The 27,463-nt window shown below is 39.6% G+C and overlaps 1 protein-coding gene across 1 annotated transcript; it reads left to right on the top strand.

Annotated features, from left to right (window-relative positions):
• The first annotated feature begins 502 nt into the window (after window positions 1-502).
• scimp (SLP adaptor and CSK interacting membrane protein) lies at window positions 503-22,291 on the top strand. Its single transcript, XM_086309470.1, has 5 exons — window positions 503-676; window positions 1,399-1,520; window positions 6,891-6,939; window positions 10,180-10,256; window positions 19,875-22,291. The coding sequence occupies exons 1-5, from the start codon at window positions 666-668 to the stop codon at window positions 20,585-20,587; spliced, it is 972 nt and encodes a 323-aa protein (XP_086165596.1). The 5' UTR covers window positions 503-665; the 3' UTR covers window positions 20,588-22,291.
• Window positions 22,292-27,463: the final 5,172 nt, after the last annotated feature.

Below are 27,463 nucleotides of genomic sequence, written 5' to 3'. Positions count from 1 at the left end.
CCCAATTCCGGTGTCACCTTTTTGAAATAAAATCGACTTGTTTTTTTCCCCCAAACTAAATCTCGCTTTCAACAGTTAATTCTTAACAGAAAACAAAAGAGATATTTATCAACAGATGATATAAATCCCAATTATTGTGAATGTGCAGCTGGACAGGAAAACACCTCCCTAAAGATTACACTATGATAAACTGATGTAAAGTCATGATATATAAGAGGAACTGAAAATGTGAGAGAACTACACAAGAGTCCAGTGTTCAGTGCTGACACTGGCAATGTTTGTAGTTTAAGGAATATGTATTAAAAATGTTAATTTGAACCTGTTTAAAATATCAAAATCTGTCATCTGTGATGACATTTCTATTCTGACCAAATAAATAAAACAAAAACAATTTTCTCCAACTGAAGTATTAACACAGATGTGTAAATTTGTCATGCGTGTCTGACTCTTCTTATAGCCTCACACAAACACCCACATGATTTGGTCACTGGTGCATGACAGGGGGTGGGGATAATCCAGTCTCAGCCTTCATGTTTCTTTGGTTAGGTAAGAAAATTAGACGATGGCATGCAAAGATGCAGCACATGATGAGTCCTGTCATATCTAGACACCATCCGCTTTCACCTTCTGTTTACTGAAACTGCTGTCCTTCTTTAACCAGAGATATGGAAGAAAGGTAAGGCACTTATTTGGAGTATTTGGAAGTTGACATGTATTGAAATAACACTTTAATTGCATTTTTTTGTGATAAAAGTCATTCTATTCTTATCCATAATTAGAGATAATACTTAAAAAGTGGTTATCAGGTCTAACTGCAGTGAAAGGCGTCACGTGTCAAAGCAGACAGTAAACTGTTATGTGCTTTCATGTCCGAATATCACTTTATCTTGCATGGCTGTATTCTGAATCAGCAGTATTTGTAACTGGAAGTTGGCAGGAAGCGGCTGTGTAGAGAGGATGCCGGGCATGAAGATAAACGGGGGAACGAGTATTTATGTCATTCCGTTCACAGCGATAAAGGCACATAAATACATCCGTCCAGCTGGAGTAAACAATTCACTTTAAAGCTGACCTTCTCTTTCAACTTTAAGTAGCTCAGATACTTTGGCTGAGGTTGTCTGAAGTGAGAACAAAAACGGAGACGTTTTGATGGTTGGCAGTGCAGTTGGCTCAGAAGAGTCCCTAGAGGTTATTGAGGTGCCTGTTTGATTCTCAGAATGCTAATCTTAATACAAAAATAACCCCAGGACTTAGTCAACACAGAAAAAAAGAGGAAGTGGTTGAATGGCCTTCTTTCCGATCCCTAGCTCTGTGTATACTGAAAAGCAGCGGCTCAGATGTGCTTCTCGTGGTGAAGTGTTCAGACTTTTTTGTTTCTTTTTTAAATCCTTCAAACAGTGCGATCATGGCGTTTATCCGCAAGTACCTATGGTTATGGGTGGTCGTTGGCATGGTTTTCGTGTCTGTGGTGATCAGCATCATCTTCATGTTCATCTGCAAGTGCATATCAAGAAAAAGAGGTAGGTTTGAATCTCTACAGCGCACCTGCCACTAAGTACTGAACAAGCCTTCATCTGCACATCAACGACATACATTTTTACCGCTTTTTTCCTGTTCTCACACAGATTTATTCTCTTCCCCTTCTTATAGCAGAAATGTTGAATTGAAACCCCGATAAGCGAAATGTCAAAACATTATGCAACAAGTGTTTGGGAGCTTTAGAGAGTGCGTGAAGGTGTTTTCCTGTAAGTTTGTGTAGAAAAGTTCATTTCAGGAATGGTGTTTGTCCATTTGGTTGTGTGAGCTGTCAGACAGCTTTTTTAAGGTGTGGACACACTGAAACTGGTTGCGTGGTTCAGGAACCGATGCCTTTTTTTCTGTATACACTGTGTACACCCTGTAGCCAAACAGTCCAGTATTTTTGTCATTCGTATTTGCTTTTTTTAGGCATGACTGCTATTTTAAGCCATGTATGTTAAGATTTTTACCGGTATTAAAACAACTTAAATAATTTCTTGTTATTCTTTTTAAATTGCTGATAAAGCTCATAAGGTAACACTTAAAAATGATGCATGTGCTTTTAATTTTTTTCCCTGTCACAAGTAGAAAGATCTAATTTCAGATGTGAGCATGTGCAGAACCCCACCATTCTGCAGTGTTAAATCGCTTGAGAGGCTTTAATCTGTGGTGGCCTTAACTCTGCTCGTGAGTCTGGATGTTCACATATGACATTATTTAACTATATATGCACAGCAAAATGAAACTTACTAAAAGTATTTTTTTTAAAGAGAAAAAAGAAAAAATTCCTAGAAGTAAAGCAAGATTGGGAAACAACACCTCAATATATTTTGCATACTGGTGTCATTTCCAGTAATTTTATTTGCACAAAAAGTGTTTTTAAAATATGTTCGTTCAGCAACCTTAGAGCTTAGTTCAGTTTGTGATTTGGAACAAGCCAGAACAAAACAGAATAGAGCTAAACTCACTTTCTAGTCTTAAGATGCTATGTGATGACAGTGAGAGGAAACGTTATATGGCACTTACTGAATTCAAGACTGATACAGTAATAAGATGCCATCATTGCAACATGTCAACCTGTGAAATTTCTTCCCTGCATGATCAGTTGTAGGTCTTATCATTGCAAGTATGACACCATCTAAGAGCCTCAGCAATGCAGCCACAAAGTGGCAGACCACATACATTTATAGAGTGTAGTCACTGAGTGCTGAGGCGTGTGGTGTCTAAAACTCACCAACGCCCTGCTGATGCAGCCTCTTCAGAGTGTCCCAAGAGCTCCATGTCATGGGGGTGTCCATGGCTGAACAGCTCCTGTAGGTGTAACGTGTAGGTAGCCCTCTACTTTTGTCCATATAATGCATCCTAATATGGTCATCTAAGGCACATAGCTCTACACCAGTGCTTTCTGTTTAAGAGGGGCAGTCAATCAGAAGTAGGATAACTTAAAGAGAGAAGAGTTAAAATGCCTTATTTAAACAGAGGAAATAACTAAGGGACCGTAAGACTGGTCGGAATGAGATTATTTTGAGCTGTGACTGGTGCAAAGTTACTCTAGTTCAAAAATAAAAAATATGGAGTTACAGGAATCCCTGTATAATAATGCATACACTATTTTTTTTCTGATACTTTAAATGTGTTTTTGGTAGCACTTTCTATTACAGCATGGTAATAAAGGGGTAATAGTAGGGTAACAAAGGGGAAACGAGAGGGTAATAATGTGGTAATCTCTAAGTTATTGCTATGCAATTACCAAAGTAATAACCATGTAATATCCAAGTAATATTACATGGAAATTTGTGTAATTGGATAATAAGGGCCCCAAAACTGTGGGTAACAATGTGGAAATAGAGCTCGGTAATAAAGTGGTAATAGTAAAGTAAAAAGGAAGTGACAATGATGTAATAATGTGATCATTTATAAATTATTACCACTTTACCTGCGGTAGTTTCTGTGTAATAAGCACAAAACAGAGCTGCAAAATGCAAAACTGTCTGCATCTATTTAATAGCACATCAATAACCTGTTAATAACCTATTAATTAAATGTGTTTGATTGTTACCTGGAATTAATATTATGGAATTATTATGTTATTAAATAGAAACGAGCAGTTTGCATTTTGCAGCTCTGTTTCCTTTTTATTACACAGAAACTACCTGAGATATTTCTAGGTAATAACCACACTTCTTTAAGTTAGCTTTAATAGGTTATTCATATGTTATTAAAGAGAAACAGGCAGTTTTGCATTTTGCAGCTCTGTTTCCTGCTTATTACACAGAAACTACCATGGGTAATTCAGTAGTAATAACGTAGAAATTACCACATTGTTACGTTCTTCTTTCTTCCTTGTTACCCTACTATTACCCCTTTATTACCGAGCTCTATTTCTATATTATTACCCCCAGTTTTGGGGCTCTTATTATACTATTACATACATTTCAGGATAATATTACTCAACTGTAATCACTATTGCTACCATGATATCACTTGAATATTACATAGTTATTACTTTGCTAATTGCATAGTAATAACTTAGAAATTACCACATTATAACCCTCTTGTTCCCACTTGTTACTATTATCCCTTCATTACCGAGCTGTGATAGAAAGTGCTACTGTTTTTTTACTGTAAATATACTGCTTACAGTATATTTACAGTATACTGCTTGTCCTGTGATGGTATTGTACGGTCTCACCTCTGTATTATGCCCTCAGGTAACTGAGGTTATGAGCCCACGAACCTCTCTCAGTGACCTGGGCTTTACTGTTATTTATCCTGGACTTAGGAATAATCTTCCTTCCATATAAGAATCTGCCCACCAACTGGCCGTTTTGAATCACCTTCCTCTTTTTAGTTCCTTTTAGTCACTCATGGTTTGGTATTTTATTTGACTGTTTTTTTTATTTTTATTTTATTTGACTGGCTTGTTTTTTCTTTTTAAATAATTCATTTCTGAAGATCTGGCATTGCAACCATCTCCTGTGGGTGAGAATAAAATGAGTTTGAAATGTACACTCTGTACATTAGGTCATGTTGTGTGCCTGTCTGTTATGTCAGAGACATTCATAAAGTTGCTTCTCAGTGAAGGAAGGTTTTTCTTTATCCAGGTCATGACTCATGTACTGTACAGACTGTAAAGCAAGTCTGGAATTTTTAGGCTTTATGAATAAACACCCGGTTCAGAAAAACGTAGCTCCTTCCAGAGAAAGCTGCAGTCAGATTTGTGGAAGTTAAGAGTTGAAGCCACTCATCTTCAGGCTTGACTCACCAGAATCACGCAGAACATGAGGGCAGCGTTGAGACTTTGCCATTGGAAATGCATTGCATCAGTGTTGAGGCGAGAGATCCAAAGGCAGGACCTTCCACAAATAACAGCAAACCTTTATTCATGCTGAAAAGTCTAACACAAAGTACAAAAAATGTACAGGCAGAAACCAACAAGTCCTCCCTGTAACAAAGACTAAGGAGAAGGACAGGGCTATATATTCAGATACAGTCAGGACGAACTGAGCAGAAGCAGGAAAGGAGACGTTACAAAATGTTTTGCAAAAAAGAAATGATGAAACCAGAAACATACAGAAATTTTTTTTTTAAACAGAAATCACTAGAGTGTATGAAATGTTTATTTAGCTCCACTAAAAGCAGGTGTCAGGGGGTTTGACGCTGGGGAAAATCTTGGACAGATGGACAGTAGTCAAAGAGCTAGACAAACTATTGGTTTCTTTGTCTTTTCTAGTTCTTTGTGGTTTCTAGTGATATTTTGTCTTTTATTTGTGATATGAGGTGATCAGCAAGATTGAAAGAGGCAGTTTACATGACCTGCTGTGATGTGAGGTTTGCCAGGCAGGAGTCAAAGAGGAAGCCCACAGATGAGATTCATGGATGTAGTGAAGGAGGGCATGGGGTGAGGATGTTAGGGATAGGGTGAGATGGAGGCAGATGATCTGCGGTCATGACCTCTAAGGGAGCATCTGAAAAAAGAAGTTTCCTCTGTGTTTCACTGTCTCATCTTTTGTTAGCACCTGTTCCTCTGCCTCTGTGGCTGCTGTGAGCTTCTTGTCCCTGTGTTTAGCGTTGTTTCGTTTCCTGTGTCAGTTATGTTTCGTGCCGTTTGGACCATGCTGATTGCTTTCACAGGTGTGTTATCCCTTTCCCCCCGTGCGTCTCATTTTCAGTATACTGCATGGTTTTTGTACACATCATTGTAAAAGTAACTAAGCTGTTACGTTATTATAAGTGTCAAAATGCAATATTGTTTAAATTCTAAAGCCTAAACCCCCCAGAAATCAGAGAAAGTAGCTTCATAGTATCTAAATCTAGTTTTGCAAGTTCAGTGTCACTAAACGGTCCACCTAATGCTAAGTCCTGTGACCTGACATTGTACTGCAGAGATAACTTTTTTTGTTCTCAGCAGTTTTATGGGGCCCCTCAAGACAGATCAGAGTGGTTATAAGATCTTATAGGAGGTAAATGTTATCTTGACAAGAAGAAAAAATAATGACATCTTTGCATCAAATGTCCTCCATTATTTTATGAATCCTTTCATGTTGTTTTGTTCTGTGATGGGTTTCAAGCTGTTGGCGACCAGCATCATTAAACAGAAATCTGGACACCTGACACACAGGATTGGTTCATTCCACTTATTTACTATACCCTTAGGTGCAAAATAAGTTAGAGCAAACTGAAATGACCGTCAGACACCAGTTTCATTTTTAACTCAACTACCTCTTTTTTTTAAAACTCACTGCTAAACCAACACATGCACGTGTTCACCACAAATCATAAGCCAGAAAGGGAAGAGAAACCAAACCATGACACACTAGAAGCTAAACTACTTACTTTAAGGGTTTGTTGCAAGCCAGAAGAACAACTATTATAATTGTATGAATTACTATTATTAGGGGGTGCCCTCTGGATCTGATTAGCTTAGATGAAACTTTAATGATCCCTGTGGGGAAACTGGGCTGCATCACCACAAAGCGGGGCTTCGTGCTGGTTGAGCGTATGCACATGTATAAAGAGCTAATAAAATACAACACAGACACTAATCATAGGTAACAGCATGTGGAGATAAAAGAACACTGTGCATTTGAAAACAGCAGAGTTGTTTGTTTATTCATTTATGCATTTAAATATGGTTTGTTTAGATGCTTTAAACATACTTAAAAGTACTTTTTTCCCCATTTTATCCTATTTAAATACTCTTATATCATATTTGCATTTATTTTTCTCCTTTGTTTGTAGCAACACAATCCAAATCTGTTCTTGCTGAGCTGTGAATAAATCCATTTAAATGGCCTTTAGGTGCAAATATATTGATCTTTTTTCCTAATTGACTTTGAATTAACTGTGTTTTCTTTTTTCCCCCCCAACAGGCCAACACAAAATCCCCACTGTGAAAAACGAATTCAACTTCAAAACTGAGTAATGCATAAATGTATACTTATCATATAACAGTGAATGTACACAATGGATTGTACTATACTAAAAACAGGCGCAGGTTTACATTTAAAGAATCAGACTTGTTGTTTTTATTGCTATTGTCTGACTTATGCTTCAGTGAGAAGTCTATGTCGCTTCTATGTTTATTGTATTTATTATTAAGCAGTGTTTTTATCAAACGGGGAGCTATTTCTCCCATTTTCATTTGCAATGCTAAGCTAAACTAACCAGAAAAAGGGCTTCAGTGCTGAATCATGAAATTCCCAACACAGCTGATGGTGTTTTCAACAAGCAAAACTAATTTTAAACCAACTTTATTAGCACAAATTGTTATATATTGTGTGTTTAAATTGACTCTGCATAGCTAGCTATAATGCTAACTGTAAGCTGCATTTGTAACAACCACACAGTATATATACAGTCTATAGCAAAAACAAACTTTCAGACATGAGTTCTTACTGAAATACAGCTGTTTTAATATTCCTTGGAAAAAAAATCACAAGCAAATATGATAATACATACAGCAAACATGCTAAAAATAGTGTATTAGCTAAACTACTTCCACCATTCACTCTGTGGGCTGTGATGTTCTGACACATCCAGGATGTAACCAGTATAAAAATATGATACATTATAAATGTAGTTTTTTTTGGGGATGAAAAAACTTGGCTGGGCAAGTATAGTATCAAAATCATTTTCCCTGTTCCCTGACATCTGCGTAACCATTCATGTAGCGTAATAGTAACATACAAAAAGTAACCAGTTCCCCACTGCAGTACCATCCACACATTCTCTTCCTCTTATCCTTGTTAGGGTCGCGGGGGGCAGAGCCTATCCCAGCTGCCATAGGGCTACAAAATATGTCAGCATATGTTACATTTAGACTTTAAAAGTTTATATGTCACATTTATGGTGTTCTGTTACATTTTTACAAAGTTGCAAAAAAATCTCTATGTGGTTTGGTTACTTTCCAAGCACAGCACTGTAAAAGCCAGTAATGTAAGACCCCCCCACCCACCCCCAAAAACAAACAAACAAAAAAAAAAAACAACCCAAAAAACAAAACAAAAAACAGTCTTTTTGTGTTCATAGAGATGAATTTCTTGGGTTTTTTTTTATTGAGCTTGTAACTGATAGATTTCAATTGCGCTTACATGCAAACATTCCTTGAGAGTTGTCATTCATACTAGACATGATACAGTCAGCGGTTGCTAGGGAAGTGTGTGCCTTCTCCAACCGGTTAGCAGTGGTTCTTTGAGGTTTCTGGCTGTCACTGGGTGAAATTGATTGCAAACATGTCACTGAAACCAAAAACCTCCCAGTGATTGTTTTGGTTGCTAGCAGATTTCCATGGTTACCTGTAATTTTTCATGTCAAGGATGACTCTCTAATACCAAGGTACAACGAGTTACAGTAATCCAGCTCAGTTGTAATAAAAGCATACATTACTGTTCTGAATTTATCTTTTGACAGGATGGGTTTTGACCAGTTGCCTCAGATGAAATAAGCTGGATTTCACTGCTGCTCTGACTTGACTGTCAAATCTAAAATCCCTATCCATTTTAAAACCCAAATTGGTGACAGTGGGCATACTGTGCTACACTGTCCATGTCCACAGGAAAGGACTCACTGGTGACACCCAATAGAGCCATGGGGCAGGAGATATAGGGAGAAAACCAGAGGTCAGAATCAGAATACTTTATCAAACCCCAAGGGAATTATGGGGTTATAGTTGCTCCAAGACAATAAGAACAGTAGCAGATTGAACTAAATTACAAAATATAAGAAATAACGGTAATATATACAAATAACACAATTATAAATATCCAGAAAATTACAGCGATTTAATATATATGATTGACATTTTACTCTAAACAGTAAAACTTTGTTATTTTCACCCTAGAGGATGTGTAACTATTACACTGTGTACTGTGCATTAGTTGGAAGTCCACATATTGATCAGCATAGGAGTGTTAGCATAACATGCAGTATATGACATTTATGTTGTACTATTTGGAAACTTTTTTCTGCAAGGCTTCCAAAAAGTCTCTGTGTGTCTGTATATTTTACGACCACAGCAGTGTAACCAGTTGATAATGTTACAAACTTGTGACCAAATGTAACACTGAACTAGCAGCTCACTCTTACCACAAAACTTAAAATGACAGCAAGACTTTGTAACTGATATATTTCAGTAGAAAGTATAATTCATGTCTGCATCATGTATCCAAACCAAGAAAATGTGAAAAAAACAAGGAACCAGAGCTTTAAAAGTACTATTGTGTTAAACATTATATTTTAACCCAAACACTGATTCTTTTCTAAACCTAACCAAATAGGTTTAATAGGCAAAGGTAAGAAAGTTGGTTATATAAGTAAGTTAAAAACAGTTATGTGCTAAATCTCAGCAGTTTTAATGGCTAAAATTTAAAAATGGATAGTTTTTTCACTTAATAATAGATTTAAAAATTAAATGAGTGTGAAAGTCTGTGACATGCAGTATTCAAAGTTGGGTCTCTAGTGTGCACAGCCAATTGGCTTGCTCCGCTACCTATCCCTCCAACCTACAAAATTTGTGCAAGTGAAAAAAAAGTATAATTTTGTTCACATGGATACAAATCAGATTTGGGCCAAACCAGAAAAGTGCTGTTAATTCACAAATAAGTCCAAAACAAAGAATTCTATTGGCTCTTTAACAGCAACTGTACCACAAATCGTGAAGGATCTTTTAAAGCAGCAGCAGCTGGCTTTTCCACAGACAGATGGAAAATCATGTTCAGTGGAAAGTTCATGTCCAAAAGCAGGAATTAAAAGTTGTGACTTCATGAACTACCATCAGACTGTGTTGGGCATTTTGTGTTTTGAGTTTCATTTATAATTTCTAGTTCTTTATGTTATTCACTCAGCTTTCTCTCTGTTGCCACATTTCAGTCCGTACAAGTCATCCCATATACATTATTAATATTAATATTATTATTATCATAATCAATATTCATTTAAACAAATGATGCATTTAAACATTTATGTTTCCCCATATTTTCCATATACTCCATATATATATATTTAAGGGACCATGTAGCTTAAACATGTCTGTTGTACCAAAGTAAGCTCTGCAGACCTTACACTACTGTGTGCTCACATCCAGATTCAGACATTGCAGACTTTACATTCTTTAATGTAGATTTTTTCGCTTGACATTTTCTCTTGTCTGCAAATTTGCAGGAGCAACAAATACCAGCAGAGAAACATTGAAACGGGCACTCCACCTCTACCGCCGCGGACACAGTTTCTCATGGCAGGCAAGACTTTATTATATCTCTCAGTGGCTCCTACAGATTGCCCCTCCTCTTATGAAACCACGCTTCCTTCTCTCACTTTCAGATCTTTGAAATTAAAGCCTCATCCAGTCTGCCATTTGACCATAAACCACAAACTAAAGGGCAGCGCGTGTTCACCAGTTTACATGGCAGTGACAGTTTTATGCACAAGATTCAGATCCAAGACAGCACCACATATTCTGATCCAAGCTAAGGTTTCAAACTTACTAAGAAGTGTTTATGATGTCTGTTTTGTCAAGGATTTGGGCCAAACAAGGAAAGTGCTCCTTATTTTACAAGTCAGACCAAAACGAAGAGTATTTTTGGCTTGATGTAATTGTAACTGTACCACAAACTGTGGAAGGATACACAGCAGTCTGCTCCTTCTCATTTTTAAATTCAGACTTATTAAAAGTAGAATAGGAGTCAGAGCCTTCACCTTTAAGACCTCAGCTCCCAGTTTGGATTTGAGAGACGCTACCTTTAAGATAAGGGTTAAAGCGTTGTTTTTTGATAAAGGGTTCGATCAGGGACCATCTTTACCTTCTTGATAACCCTTTCAGGCGGCTGTTGCTGTGAAATTGAACTGAGCTGAACTGAATAACAGAAAACATTTATGAGTTTTAAAAATGTAAAGTCAAACTGGTGAACTTCACAAAACAAGTAGTAACCTCAAGATGTTTAGCCCAGCCAGCAGCTGACAAACATCAATAATATGACAAGCTCAGGCAAGGAAGAGAGAAAGACTTCTATTTTGACTTGCTATGCCTGCCTTAGCTGTAATGCTAAGCTACAGGAAGCACAGCTGTTTATTACAGTTTTTTCTGAATGCTTAAACCCTAACTGTGATTCCTGTAGCACAATCTCTAAAACTATTCAGACTTATAGCAAAACCACTCACTGAGTTTGCAAAACTAAAAGCACAAAAACTGCTTTGCACTCAGTTTGCAATTTTGTAATACACACTTTGCAAAACTGTAGGCACAATTCACTGCACAACACTCAATTACCAAATTTCCAACACACTCCTAGCAAAAGTATACACATGTATGGCTATCATTAACACTAACTTGCCAACTGTCTGGCACACTTTCACATGTGAAAACTTTTTTAGATAATTAGTTCACTTTGCAATCAGCCTAAGCACTATAATACAGGTAAGCTGTGTGTGCGGAGTACAATGGAGGGAGCAGAAAGAGTGAGAAGTAGAGGAGGCCGAGGAAGAGGACGTGGAGGTGAAGAAGTAGGATGAAGAGGACGACAAGGACAAGGAGGAGCAAGAGGAAGACGAGGAGGAGGGAGAGGAAGATGAGGAGGGGGGAGAGGAAGGGTAGGAAGAGTAAGAAATAGAATTGCTGATGACATCAGAGCTACAATAGTGGACCATGTAATCAACCGTGGAATGACCCTGAGGGTAGCTGGCCAACGGGTCCAGCCTAACTCGAGCCGCTACACTGTAGCAAGTACCATAGGGACATCTTGAAATGAGAATCGGTTAGTACAGTCACTTCGCACAAAGATTTGTAGCACTGCCATATGCCAATGAGAAACACACCAATACCATTGATGTAAAAATACTGAAATTGTTACTTTACAGAATTGCTAGATGACCAGATGCTGGGGCAGAGGAAGCATGTTCACTGCAGACCAAGTAACCCATATAGTCATTATGGCGGTTGCAAATAATCCTATACTTGGAAATGAACACTTGTGTTTGTTTTGATGTGTTTGAATAAACACCAGTACTTGAAGTTTGGATCCCTCTATGCTTATGGATCTATGACAGAAGTATGAGCTCAAACTGACATAGCCTACCTTGTGCACAGAGAAAGCAAAAGCCAGATGTGTTTTGTATTCATACCATCAGTGTGCAGTTGGCGCATTGTGTGCTTAGTAGATGATGGCCTGTGTGTACTGTTTGATACGGAAACACCATTTTTACGAAGGTGTGAAGAGTTAATCTAGCTGTGTTTGCTTTTGCAAGAGAACTACAATGTTTTGATTATTGGGTGACAGGTTTTCTTATTTGTGTGAAGAGTTTTGCAAAATTAGCCACTAGTTACAAAAAATGTGCTTAAGCAATCAGAAAAAACTGTAAGAATGCCCCTTCACCCACAACAGCAGCAAGAGGTGGTGCACAGAAACAGCCGTCTTACAGTTTTTACCGAATGCCTAAACACTAACTGTGAATCCTGTAGCACAATTTCTAAAACTAGTCAGACTTACAGCAAAACCACTCACTGAGTGTGCAAAACTAAAAGCACAAAAACTGCTTTGCACTCAGTTTGCAATTTTGTAACACACACTTTGCAAGACTGTAGGCACAATTCACTGCACAACACTCAATTTCCAAATTTCCAACACACTCCTAGCAAAAGTATACACATGTATGGCTATCATTAACACTAATTTGCCAACTGTCTGGCACACTTTCACATGTGAAAACTTTCTTAGATAATTCGTTCACTTTGCAATCAGCCTAAGCACTATAATACAGGTAAGCTGTGTGTGCGGAGTACAATGGAGGGAGCAGAAAGAGTGAGAAGTAGAGGAGGCCGAGGAAGAGGACGTGGAGGTGAAGAAGTAGGATGAAGAGGACGACAAGGACAAGGAGGAGCAAGAGGAAGACGAGGAGGGGGCAGAGGAAGATGAGGAGGGGGGAGAGGAAGCATATTCACTGCAGACCACGTAACCCATATAGTCATTATGGCGATTGCAAATAATCCTATACTTGGAAATAAACACTTGTGTTTGTTTTGATGTGTTTGAATAAACACCAGTACTTGAAGTTTGGATCCCTCCATGCTTATGGATCTATGACAGAAGTATGAGCTCAAACTGACATAGCCTACCTTGTGCACAGGGAAAGCAAACGCCAGATGTGTTTTGTATTCATACCATCGGTGTGCAGTTGGCGCATTGTGTGCTTAGTAGATGATGGCTTGTGTGTACTGTTTGATACGGAAACACCATTTTTACGAAGGTGTGAAGAGTTAATCTAGCTGTGTTTGCTTTTGCAAGAGAACTACAATGTTTTGATGATTGGGTGACAGGTTTTCTTATTTGTGTGAAGAGTTTTGCAAAATTAGCCAATAGTTACAAAAAATGTGCTTAAGCAATCAGAAAAAACTGTAATCACAGCTCCGCTAACCACATAAAACACAGAACACATACAGCTGCAGTAATGTTATACACTAACACAAAAATGGCTAATCAACACCGGATAACTGTAACTGCCGTATAGCACTAAAGCCTAGAACACATAAACATCACGTATACAGTCCCATAAGTCATCGGGTCATTTATGTGACATCAGCAGTTTACAAGTAGTAATATTTAAGTATTACTAGTATTACAGTTTTTGCCCGTTGCTTGAACACATTTGGCAAAACGTCGCTCATTGTGCCAAAACTCTAAACACAAGTAAACACGACACAACACTGGGAAATATACCATACACATCTGTGCCAAAATGAAACTCCACTCCCAAAACCTAAACTCTGCTGTCAAAACCTAACATTCCTCTGTCAAAATGTAACTCTGTTGACAAAATGACACATACTTGCATCATATGCAAACACTTACAGATCAGGGGGAACACACTAGTCTTCTTTACATAAAACACTGCAGTCCTTGATTTCCATTGTGTATTCAGAAGGCACATTTACAGGAGACACATTTCCAAACAACCAAAAACGCAAATAGACCTACTCAATAGTGTACATCGCAGTACCATGAATTCAGATAAAGCAAAAAAAACAAAAACAAAAAAAAAACCCATAATACAGTAATAGAAAAAACACTATACTGTAAACAAAAAATCATGACAATTGTGCATACGTGGGCTCATGGATCCCGCCGTCTGTTGGGGTCTGGCCACAGGACCTCATCAACATCGCAAGCAATGTCTTCTCCCGCTGGGCACCGGGGAAAATATCCTCTTCCATGTCAAAACCATCCATGGATTGCTGTCACCTGAATGTCGCCGCATTGCTCAGGTCGAATCCAGCTTCATCAATGAAAATGTATTCATGAGGCTGTGCAGCTCCATCCATGGCCAAGATTCTCTGAAAAAAAGGGGAACATATCACTGTACTACAGTGCTACACATACAGCACCCTCACCCCATCACACAGGTACCTGTGTAGCTCTCAGAATAGATCCATGTGGTACTGATATGGTACATATTCAGCTGCTACTGGACTTCACCAATACTCTATTGTAAATGTAAGGGACAGTTACACGTACCCGTACATATTCAGCTCGAAGTCCTTTGACCCTGTCACTGTTCCTCTCGAATGGGACTCTGTAGAGCTGCTTCATGGTGATGCTGTGTTTACCCAAGATGCCTCTGATGGTGGTGATGCTCACATGGTCTATGTTGCTGAACACTCGCCTGTCTGCAAGTATTTTCCGTCATAGCTGGTGGAGACGGATGGCATTGTCTGCCCTCACTAGGTCCACAACAGCAAGTTCCTGCCGTTGTGTGAACAGGCGTTGGCGTCCTCCCCCAGAAGGTCTTCGAGTCATTCTAGAGAAATACAACCACATATTGTCATCGGTTTGCTTATTTTTCTTACAGTACTTCACTGTATATACTGTATCATCCACTGTACAACACTGTACTTCAATATAAGTAATCATGGTATGTTTCACAGAAACTACCACTTTGGCTGCAAAAGGAGCATTAGCACCCTGCAATACCCTGTACACTTGATATGGTAACTGTAGAACAGTACTATGAAAACCATCTGAGTAGAGTAGAAGGCAGTGAGATGAAGACAGACCTGTTTTCTAGTCGGAATTTTCTTATTACAGATGCCACTGTGAAGCGGCTTAGATGTGGGTGGACTCTCTGCCCAGCTTCCCTCATAGTCAGGCCGTGGTTGATGACATGGTCCACCAAAGTTGCTCTTATATCATCAGAAATATGGGTCCGTGCATGGCCTCTTTGACCTCCTCCTCCTCTTCCTCTTGCTCTCTCTCCATCCATGCTTGCAAAGTTCTTGAATTGGCTAAACTGAGGGCTTTTTGTGGTTGGCTAATTGGTGTTCAGTTTTGCAAGTAAGTGCCTTCAGGTGTATATTTGAGTGGTTGCAATTACCCGATGTGTTTTGTATTTTGGATACATGTGTTTTCCAAATGGCACCCTGAAATTTCATTTTTGAACGAAGTGTCTTATGTATGAAATAGAGTGTAGTATGCAGGACCATGTGTGTTGTATAAAGGAGTAAGTGTGTTGCATAAAGGAGTAGGAGTGTTGCATAATTGGTACTGGGGTGCAAAGCAGTGCTTTTGTTTAAGGTATGGGTACATGTGTTTGAGGTATGGTAACAAAAGCTTCACGTTGTGTTACTTTAGTCTGAGCATGGGTTTATAGTGTTCAAGCAACGGGCAAAAACTGTAAAGTATTAACAAGAATTGCACTTAAGAAAAAAACTGAGGGGTCAACAGAAAGTTTTCTCTTTAAACAAGCTGAGAAAGTTGATTCTGTTGATCTGAATGCAGCGTTTTCAGCAGAAGAGTGACTTCTTCAGTCTTGGCTAACTGCAGGTTTCCCCAACCTTATAAAAATTTTCATAACGAACAAAACTAGCACCTTTGACTAACGATGGGCTGTGAGGTCGGTTTCATTATGATTGGTATGCAGTGGCGGTCCTAGCCTGTTTGGTGCCCCGGGCGAACACTCCCCTTGTTATTGATCCCTTTACCCCGAGTCCTAAAGTGTAGATTTATTTTCTTACTCTTCTTATATTTATTGTTTATTTTCTTGCACTGCTGTAACTGGAGCCTCGTCGTCTCGTCTCTCTATATGCTGGACTGTATGTAGTGGAGATGACAATAAAGTTTACTTTGACTTCAGCAGCGAGCAGGCGCACCGAGGGCTCTCGCGCTCACTTTTCGCATATAGAATTTCGAAAAAACATCGGTGCAAATTATAAGTCTGTATCATAATGTCTGGTGTTTTCGTGTTTGTTGTATGTTTTTATTTTATTTTATTTTGCGAGTTGGTTATTAGATGCTCACGGTGGCACGGTGTTTAGCACTGTTGCCGCACAGCAAGAAGGTCCTGAGTTCAATTCCACCATCAGGCCAGGGTCTTTCTGTGTGGAGTTTGCGTGGGTTTCCTCCGGGTACTCCGGCTTCCTCCCACCGTCCAAAGACATGCAGCTTGGGGATAGGTTAATTGGATAAATTACCACTAGATGTGAATGTGCGAGTGAATGTGTGTGCGAATGGTTGTCTGTCCCTGTGTGTGTTGGCCCTGCGACAGACTGGCGACCTGTCCAGGGTGTACCCCGCCTCTCGCCCTATGACAGCTGGGATAGGCAATTTTGGTTTTTTTGCCGATGCCCGTGATGCCGCCCTCCACCACAATGCCGCCCCGGGAAACCGCCCGTGTCGCCCGTATCAAAAACCGCTACTGTTGGTATGCCAGTCGTCATTACCGTTGCTCATGACTTGCTCATCATTGGTCATCAGTACCATTCACAGAGAGTTAGGGAATGACTGCAATCACAGCAGTGTAGGATGGTGAAAGATGAACCCTTCTGTTTTTCTGGTTGCTAAGTCTGTGAAGATGATGTTGTAACATCCTGATGACACGCAGTTTGTCCTCCAGTAGATGATGAGACTCAAACTTTAAATACTGATCAGTATTGTTGGTTTATGGTACACACAGACTTTCAAATGTCCCCCATTGCTGATGGAAAGATCACCATCTAAGAAAACTAGCCTGTCATTTTTTTACTCTGCTCTGGAGAACTTGATATGTTTGTCCACCAAGTTAATGAAATCAGTGAATCCTGATATGTGCTGAGGTTTGGTTTTCAGCCAGGTGTTGTCCACATACCTGAACTAATGGCTCAGTGGTGTTCCAGGAGAGAATAACAGAGCCCTATTTTCTACTTTTTCCATTTACAAGTTAGCTACACTGAGCGAAACTAAGGAATCCATGGTGCACCCATGTTCCTGCCCATAGTACTGGGATTGAAGATGCTGCGTTCAGATGAACAGAATCAACTTAGTGGAGCTTCCTTACCTTGATGATAAAGCATTCATCTTGACAGACTTTACTAGCTTAGTTAATGTTTTATGCAAGCTTGTTTCCACCACTGAAAAAGTCCTTTTTTGGCATTAGCAAGTCAGAAGTTGAGGTTATTTTGTTTAGTGAGCCTAAATTTCAAGATTAAAACCCAAAAATCTATGTTATGTTCTGTTTTGTTTTTTCCAGTGGTGGAAACAAGCTTCCATAAGGAGTCGATGGAAACTCATAGTTTTGGTTTTTAGCCACAAAACCAAACAAACTAGTCAAACATTTTGCTGAGGCTGTCAGTAACTTTGCCCAGCTTTGTTCATATTCAACTAGAAGGGCTTCACTAAATAAAACCATAGGTAGTGGATAAGATGGATGTAGTCACTCTGGCAGTTATTGGTTGATAAAGGAGTGTTGAAATTGGATTTTATGTATGATCTGATATCTTTGTGTTAGTGGTTTTCCTGCATTATTATAATAAATGTTGGTCCCGAATCAACACTGCCATAGACTGGTCAACTGTTTGGAGAACTCAGTTTGCATTAACCAAGAAGTTAGCTAATGCAATTGAAAGGTATCACGAGCAAGCTAACAGCAAGCTAACAGCAAGCTAAACTTTGTAATATATTCATTATAATGCATAAATGAATAAAAATAACACCTGAAATCCTTACTGTTTGCTCCAGAAGAAAGGTCTATGTAGACAACAATTTATTTATTTTTTATTATTAAAACAACAACAACATTTTCCCTACTTTACAAAGCTTTGACATCATGATTGGTCAATTGGATTGTTGATCCTAGACTAATATTAATAATGATTATGCAGGGACAACAGCGCCTGGATATCTGATCTGATTCTGGAACGGTACATGTGTGATTGTTAGCCACTGAGCACATCTTGAATAATCCCTTCTTCTTACTCGTAAGCCTCAGTTATACTGTCCATGTTTGCAAGTCCCAGCGTCCAAGGACCTTTGGAGTTTCCTGCTTTAAACCTTCTTTATCAAATTATCAAAATGCTTTCAAAAGTGTCTCACTTGCCAGCATGAGAGATAAGAAAGCCTCATTACATTAAACCCACGTAGCTTCCTCAGTGAGTTTTTAATATGTCCAAAAGTAGTCAGCTTGTATTTTGGTTTATTTGTTCATATTCTTGATGTGCTTTTAAAATCTAAGAGTAACCCCTGAATATTCAACTACGTGGTCATTTTGTTTGTTTGTTTTCCATTCAACATAAATATTTGCCTTTTGTTTAAACTTCATAGCAACACTGTACGTTTTCTAAATATTCAATCTGAGGCATGAAGGTTTAATCTTCATGCCATCTTCAGGCGAGTTCTTACTGCTGCACTGCCATGTTAAACTCATCTAGTAACTAACTTCTAACACGATCGATCAGACAAAGACTGACTCACTGGTTCCCTGTTTAATCCAGAACTGAATTTAAACTCTTCTTCCCATATGCATAGTACAAAATAAACATATATTAAATATCATATTATCCAACCAGAGCACTTTACTCTCAGACTGCAGTGATACTTTTGGTTACTCAAGTCTTTAAAAATAGAATGGGAGTCAGAGTCCTGAGCTATCAGGCCCCTCTCCTGTGGATGCAGCTCCCTGCTTGGCTTAAAACTTTCCTTTTTGATAAAGTTTACAGTTAGAGCTGAATCAGGTGTCCCTAAACCATCCCTTAGTCGTCACTCACACAGGCCTGGAGATCAGTTGGTATCCTCTGGTTGCTAGGGGAAAATACGTATTTCCTGATTGGAGGTTGGTTGCTGAAGGTTGTAGCTATATTTACTGCAGCAAAAAATAATTTTACCTTGAAGGCTAATAGTCTTTGTTTTCAGTATTTATTGTGCTTTTCAACATTTTACTACTGTTTGGTGAGGAGTTTGTGCGTATTTGCATGCAGGTCTTCCATGCAACTGTGGTAGCCTGCTGGTGGGAGGTTTCCAGTACACCACTGTATAACTCTTTGCAAATAATTCCACTTAGCAACTTCCAGAAACTGCTCATCAGCTGGTTTGGTAACATACTTTTCCCCCTTGTGACCTCTAGTTTCCAATGAGTCACTGACCAGTCCAGTCTAGGCCTGCATGACTAGGGCTGAAGCTAACAATTTTACAGCGACTGTCAGCAACCTCCAGCAACCACCCAGCAATCACTGAGGAATAGCATACTTTTCCCAGTGTGACTGGGGCCTTAGGTATAGCCTCAGGCTGCTGGGAGATGTGCAACAATGCACTGACCATCTCTTCTCCACCCCGTTGTGTTTCTTCTGCCATCACTGTAGGGTAACTTTTATTCTTTTTCTTTCCTTGTTTTTGGTCTCTCTGTGCTCTTCTTTTCTGTCCTCTCTTTCCCCTCACCCCCATTGCTTCCCACAGCCCCTCCCTGAGTATTTTTTTGTTGAGGGTCTCGTCCTGTTAAAGGAACGTTCTTCCTCCCCACTGTTGCCAAGTGCCAAATCTATCTGTAACAATCTTCTACTGACCAGCTACCTATATGCACTGCAACAATAAAATTAACCTTAAATATGGAATTTGCTGTTTCAGAAGCCCAAAGCTACGAGAACCTGGCTGAGGAGAGCCAGAGCATCCACGACTACGAGGATGGCAACTGTGAGCAGAATGTAAGCAACCACGAGGAAAGCATCCACGACTACGAGGATGGCAACTGTGAGCAGAATGTAAGCAACCACGAGGAAAGCATCCACGACTACGAGGATGGCAACTGTGAGGAGAATGTAAGCAACCACGAGGAAAGCATCCACGACTATGAGGAGAGCACAGAACTCCAGGCTGACTACATCAAGATGGAGGGAGACATCATGTTTCCTCCTCCTCCAATCTTCAACAGCATGAGCGGTAGTGTTTTGGAGGCCCAAAGCTACGAGAACCTGGCTGAGGAGTGCCAGAGCATCCACGACTACGAGGATGGCAACTGTGAGCAGAATGTAAGCAACCACGAGGAAAGCATCCACGACTACGAGGAGAGCACAGAACTCCAGGCTGACTACGTCAAGATGGAGGGAGACATAATGTTTCCTCCTCCTCCAGTCGTCAACAGCATGAGCGGTAGTGTTTTGGAGGCCCAAAGCTACGAGAACCTGGCTGAGGAGAACGACTATGTGGAGAGCGTGGACAATCAACCGGACTATCTGAAGATGGACAAGGAAGATCAAGCAGGAGACAACACCTCCACGGAAGACTATGATGACATCGGGGGTGAAGAAGACGATGAGGAGGACTATGATGATGTGGGATAAAACCCAACACAACGAGATGGAGACAGTTTTGAATTCTGCTGAGCAGAGATTATCCTTACTGAAGATTTCTCTTGTCTTTTTGTATTTTTTTAATAACATTCATTGAAAAAAAGAAAATAATTGAAGTACTGAAGACACTGAAATCTGCCGAGTGGTGTCGAGACAACTGGTTTGATCTTTAAGACGGTGATTCTTTTTAATATATCGAAAAAATTCTGTTTTTCATCTGAATGTTGGAATTGTTTGTTTTTTTACTGAATACATTAACAAGCAGTGACTTGCACAGGGTCCCAGATTAGGATGATATCTGGATTTGCAAACTACACATGAAAGCAATCAAACTATATTTCTTTGTCTTCTTCTGACTTAAATGTCAGAAGAAACTCTTTAGTTTTAAACATGAAGCTTTTGCATATATCATGTGTAGATCATTCCCATGGTTTTTGAGAAGGAACAGACTATGTTGCTGGTGGCTTTCGTTATGCTCAGTTTGGTGAGATTTGGTACTTTTTTAATGAGCTGAATCAACTAGATCAACAGTGTAAGTAAGGTTTTTGCTGTATGAAACACAAAAAACTATTGGAGCTTCAAATTTGATTCTAACTAAACATAAGACATGAAATCTGAAAGTCTGTAACTGCAACAGCCTGAGATGTTTTTCTTTCTTTATGTGTTTGTTGATTTATTTATACACATGAACATTGATATAAGATTAATATGTAATTTTTGGGGGGATTTTTGCTTCTTTTCTAAACTAAATATCAGTGTAAAGGGGGTCTCCCCCTGTCCAGATCCCAAACATTATCAGTGAGGCGTCTGACTATCGATCATATGGTGGGTTTGTTTACTTTTGTATATCAGTTGGTCCGTTTGAGTGGTTAATAAGTGGGCAGTGATGACATGTTTGCATGATCAGATCCCGGGCAGTGAGTGAGTGGGGCACAGGGGCAGTGATTACAGTGGTTGGTTATATGTATGCACAGTATCTATACAGTCCTGTGAAAAACTAAGGATTGATTTGTGATTCAGTAGCTTATAGATCCACCTTCAGCAGCAATAACTCAGAGTAACTGTTTTGTGTATGACTTTGTCATGGTTGTGAAAAAACGTTGCTTCACGTCTTTTGTTTACGTACAGCTCTCTTGAGGATGCGCCACAGCATTTCAGTCGGGGTCAGGTCTGCACTTTAATTCTTTTCTTTTATTCACCATGATGTTGTAGATTTACTGCTGTGTTTGGGATCATTGTTCTGCTGAGTCAGCGAATTTGGGCCACGCTTTAACTGCTGGACAGATGGCCTCACATTTGACTCTAGAATACTTTGGAAAATACTTTGGCACACAGAGGAGTTCATGGGAGACTGAAAGGTGTCCTGTGACTGTGAAACAAGCCCAAATCATCATCCCTCCACCACCGTGCTTCACAGTTACTATAGTGTGTTGGTTTTTGCCAGATGTACTTTTGCACAATGTCCTTACATTTGCAAAGACATTGTTCTTGAAACTTTGTAACCGTAATCCATGCCACCATGTTTAATTTAGACAGAAGAGACTTTCTTCTGGCAACTTTTTGAACAAACCATACTTGTTCAGTCTTTTTCAAACTGTAGGCAAGGCAAGGCAAGTTTATTTATATAGCACAATTCAACAGCAAGGCGGTTCAAAGTGCTTTACAGAGACATTAAAAAACAAAAACAAATAAAAAGCATGATTTAACATGAGAAAAAAAAGGAACAGTAGATAAAATCAGTAGTTAAAATGTACGTTTTGAAATTTAAGCTTAAAAGTAAAACAGTGTGGATTTGGTGCTTTATTCAAATGCAGCTGAGAACAGGTGAGTCTTCAACCTGGATTTAAATAAACTGAGTGTTTCAGCTGATCTGAGGCTTTCTGGGAGTTTGTTCCAGATATTTGGAGCATAAAAGCTGAATGCAGCTTCTCCGTGTCTGGTTCTGACTCTGGGAACTGATAAAAAACAGGATCCAGATGACCTGAGGGATCTGGAAGGTTCATACTGGGTCAGGAGGTCACTGATGTATTTTGGTCCTAAACCATTCAGAGCTTTATAGACCAGCATCAGAACTTTAAAGTCTATCCTCTGACGGACAGGCAGCCAGTGTAAAGACCTCAGAGCTGGACTGATGTGGTCCACTTATTTGGTCTTAGTGAGGACTCGAGCAGCAGAGTTCTGAATGAGCTGTAGTTGTCTGACTGATTTTTTAGGTAGACCTGTAAAGATGCTGTTACAGTACTGTACTGTCATGAACTTCAACATTTAACATGCTATCTGTCGCCCGAGATCTGGCACTGGGTTTTTGCGGTTTCATTGAGCATTGCACCGTGTGACCCTGGCTGAATTTCCTGGGACGTTTACTTCTGGGAATATCATGGCGTTATGTTAACACATATCTAAATGCTCCAGATCAACAAACTGCCAAATCGTCTGCTTTTGTAGAGGTGCTCACTCTCTTGGCTGTCTATTAACTGGAGTTTCCCCTGATACATCCAATGGGATGTGAGTGTGTGAATGTTAGACAAGGTGTTTGGGTACAGAAAAAGCATGTGTGTGATTGGGTGAATGAGGTAGCAAAAAAAGCACTTTGAGTGCCCAGTTACAGTAGAAACGTGCTGTATAACTCCATTTACCATTTGATTCATGTGGAAGCAGTAAAGATTTACTCAGTATCTCACAGGACTGCTTAGAGTCCCACATGACTGTGTAATACCTACCCATATTTAAGCTGTATGTCAGCAGGAACCAGGGTTATAACCTTATGTGTATTTATATGAGATGATGATGAGATGAGATAGCCTTTATTTGTCAGTTGCAGGTCTTTTGCCCACAACCGAGGTGACAGACCTTGCCGACCATACATACAATACAAACATCACATTGGGGAGACAGGTCAGGCCAGGTAGCGAGGAAAAAAAACATTGAAATGTGCAACACAAAAGGATAATACAGGAATGCACAGGTATCAACACACCATAACACAATAAACACAGACAAGCAACATGGGAAAGAGTTCCAGTGTGTACATCTGATCTGGGACCGCTACAATCTTTCGACTCCGCCGCCAGCTGACCCGATGTCCACATCATGTCCACACCTAACCCCCGATGTCACATATTTTGGGTGACTCATCACAGATTAGGAAGTTACCAGCTTCTTTACCTGTGCAGGTGGCAAGAGGTGCAGGTGAGGCTGGAGAGACATGAGAAACAATGAGAGGAGGTGGTAGATTGCTCTCCATCCTCGTCGAGAGCTCTTTCTGCTTATGTTGATTCATCTTGTAGATTGCTCTGAGGTTGCCTTTTGTCTTTAATTCATTGTCATTTGTTAATAAGATTTTTGTTAATAAATGTCACTTCTTTGCACACATTCCTGCCTCGAGAACTGCTTCATAAACACTCCTTTAAAAACTTTGTGGTCTCAACCACCTTCTGCGTGGGGTCTGGTCTGTCAAGGCCTATTATGAAATCTCAGGTGTTTTTGACTTTATAATCTTGCTGTTTTGAAACTGGATGTGACGACCGAGCAAGCTGTGGCTCTAACTTTTAAACTGAACCCTCACTGACTAACAAACCTGTCAGCCAATGCCCTGAGTAATCCTCCTTTCTAAAACTTAGAATGACTAAAATGTACAAAATGGACTCAATGTTATATCCGATATGATCTGTAATGACTGAGTTTTTATCATTATTTTGTGCTACGAAGCTTCAGTTTTATCAAAAAACTATTTAAAATAACCAAAATGGTAAGCCACACTGTTACACACACGCTGTGGTTTGCTGCTTTAAATACTCACTTGAACATGAAATAAATACATTTGAAGACCAAAAAAAAAACCCCGCAAAGAAGTTTTGATGAAAAAAAGATGACAATACTGAGCTATTGTTGGCTTAGAGTTATACAGCACAGGGAAACAGCAGCAGTGGTGGCATTTTAACTGACATCAACAAAATAACTTGTAAGTAACAGACACATGATCAACGCAGTGGTCAAAGTGAAACTGTAAGTTTAATTAGAGTTACTTTTACAGATGGTGTCATACTGTGCATGCTGGTTCCCTTTAACCCAGACTTTTGGATAACTAATGCCTGCTGAGGATTGGAGAAAGTCTGTAGGAATTCTGGTGTATGCTTCTCCCCCTGTAGCCACACTGCCCCCTGTGGGGAGGTTTGCCTTAGCACCTAATTGACTGTAAATATAATTTCCTTACAACCCAAAAAGATATAGGGCTGAAGGAAGTAACATAAAACTAGATGTGGGAACACGAGGAGGCTGTTTGGGTCTGTTTGAAAAGCTTTATTGCCAAGATTTTTACATTTTTCAAAGTCATTCAGAGGAATGACCTTGAAAAACTTATTCATGCATTTATCACCACTAGACTGGACTACTGCAACTCTCTCTACTTGGGCCTCAGCCACTCTTCTCTCTGTCATTCGCAGCAAAACGCTGCTGCACACCTTTTAACTGGTACTAGAATGTATGATCACATCACTCCAGTTTTAGCTAACTTGCATCGGCTCCCTGTCAAATATCACATTGATTTTAAAATCCTCTTTCTTGCTTTTAAAATTTTAAACTTGGCACCTAGCTATCTAACTGAACTCCTCTATTTGTATAACCCCAAAAACGCACTAAGATCTTCTAGTCGTGGTCTCGGCTGAAGTCCAGAGGTGATCGTGCCTTTGCAAATGCAGACTCTGGAATAACCTTCCTGTTGATATTTGTACTTCCGAGTCTATTCAGTCTTTTAAATCACGTCTTAAAACTCACTTTTTAACTTTGACTTTTGAATAAAACTGGTTTGACTATCATCCGGCTTGTTTTTTTATGTTTGTTACCTGTGTTGTTTGTTGGTCTGTTTTGTTTGTTAATGGTTTGTTTTATCTTTTCATTCTCTTTTTGGCTGATTGTGAAGCACTTTGGTCAACACTGTTGTTTTTAAAATGTGCTATAGAAATACATTTTGATTTGATTTGTGTTAGGGTGCCTGGGTTGTTGACCCAGTGTTCTGTGTTTTTGGTTCTTTGATTATGTTTATTTCATTATATTCTAGCTTTCTTTGTTTTATGGGTTATTGGATTATTCTAAGTGTAGGTTGTCTGTGTGGGTTTTGTTAGACTTTTAGTCTTCTGGTTTTCTGTCTGTGATCCATAGTTGCTGTCTCCCCTGTCTGATGTCTCCCTGTGTCAAGTCGGCGTCATGTTTCCTGTTTTACTTTGAAGGTCTGTGTCTTATGTCTCTGGTTTTGCTTCCTTGGTCTCGTCAGCCCTGATTTATCCCAGCTGTGTTTCCCTCCTGTCTCTCATTCCCTGATTGCTCCCTCTGTATATTTAAGCCCTGTGTTTTCCTTTGTCTGTGTTGGGATTGCCATCACCCTATGCTGTGTGGGCTGGCCAGCTGCCTGCCAGTTTCTTATCTGTATTTTCAGTTTGTTTAGTTTTCTGTTCGGCCTCTCATCCAGCAATAAAGCTGAGTTTGAGTTCACGTATGCCTCCTGGAGTCTGCACATTGGGTCCTCCATTTCACCTCATTTCACATAACAACCGATTAACAGAAAGATTACAAGCCTACACCTCAATTCCCTATAAACTTCCCCAGGTTACAGTAACAGAAGGCAAAAAAGGGCAAATCAATCAGGTTAACAATGAAAATCAAGCTAGCCAGAAACATAAGCTGAACGAAAAGCAGGCAAGCAAAGCTAAGGTTAAACACTGATACTCTGACAACCATAAAAAAAAATGGCCGAAGGCCCTGAAGTGTAGCTTCAGTCAGCTTATAGAGGCCCTGGAGAGCATCCACTGGCTGCAGGACTCGGACCTCAGCTAATGACATGAAAATCAGGATCAGCAGGAGGGAAGTGTGAAAGCCAGGCGTCAGGACCTGGAAACAGCATGGCTTTACATCGTTTTAAAGGAATGTAGCACAAGGTGGAAGTTTACTTTGTTTTGTAGCTTTTTGCCCCATTTTGCTTTCCTGTTTATTTAAATGAATAATTTGCACACAACTTTTGTTCAAGCTCAGATTTTTAGCACTTAAGTTAAAATCAGTGATGTGTGCCATGATTACTTCAGTGTCTGTGTGATTTGGGGTGTTATTATGAGTAAAACAAGCCACTATTACACAATTTGGCTATTTTCTGTACAAAGCACAGGAACAGGGGACACAGTGAGAGTCAAGTCATCTCACCGAAGGCGTAGTTCATCTCTCCGTCCACGGTCTGAGCTTAAAGCAGTTTGAAACTTTGCAAATTTAACTAAAGCTCTCAACAGACTGTGAACAAATGACATCTGTGGCTGCACGTCCAAAATATCTTTGCACTGTGTTGAGAGACATTCACTGAAGGTGAGCTAAAGCCAAGCTGTACTTTCCAGTAATACCAGTTTGTTCCACAAGATGGTGCAGTGAGTCAGGCAAAATAAAACACACAGTTCTATGCAGAAGTCTTGAACCCAAATTTGAAATATTTCAATATAAACATCATCAGTAAGTACAGAGGAGGAGAAAGCTACAACAGTGAATGTCTACAGCCTTCTGTAAAGCACGGTGGAGGCTCTGTCATTCCGTTCAACCACTGCTGATGGCGATCTTGTCAAAAATGAGCATCAAATTTTGACCCACCATCGAATCGCAAAAGACTTTATATTACTGCATGGCAGCAGTTCCAAACACACTGTCAAAGCAGTAAAAACATACCTGGAAAGAAAAACCTACAATGAAACACTACCAGTTCTGGATTGGCCTCCCCAAAAGCCCAGACCTCAACATTTATATGCATTTGCATATTTAAAGTAAGCATTGCATCTACTTTCCATAGCAAAACATAAAGAAATGAGGGATGGCTCAACACTTTTGGATAGTACAGTA

Source organism: Aulonocara sp. 'chitande type north' Nkhata Bay, linkage group LG10 (genome assembly GCF_057382095.1).
Source record: "Aulonocara sp. 'chitande type north' Nkhata Bay isolate Kocher_YH1m ecotype deep benthic linkage group LG10, A_spYH_male_GT1.1, whole genome shotgun sequence".
NCBI classification, from domain to species: Eukaryota; Metazoa; Chordata; class Actinopteri; order Cichliformes; family Cichlidae; genus Aulonocara; species Aulonocara sp. 'chitande type north' Nkhata Bay.
Note: the sequence above shows the minus strand (reverse complement) of the source record. Positions and strands in the feature narration are given on the sequence as shown.

Bases quoted from the DNA above. Each gene is read 5' to 3' on its own strand.
- scimp (XM_086309470.1), top strand. The intron at 1,521-6,890 runs GTAGGTTTGAAT...CCCCCCCAACAG, and splicing joins GTGCATATCAAGAAAAAGAG to GCCAACACAAAATCCCCACT. The intron at 6,940-10,179 runs GTAATGCATAAA...GCAAATTTGCAG, and splicing joins GAATTCAACTTCAAAACTGA to GAGCAACAAATACCAGCAGA.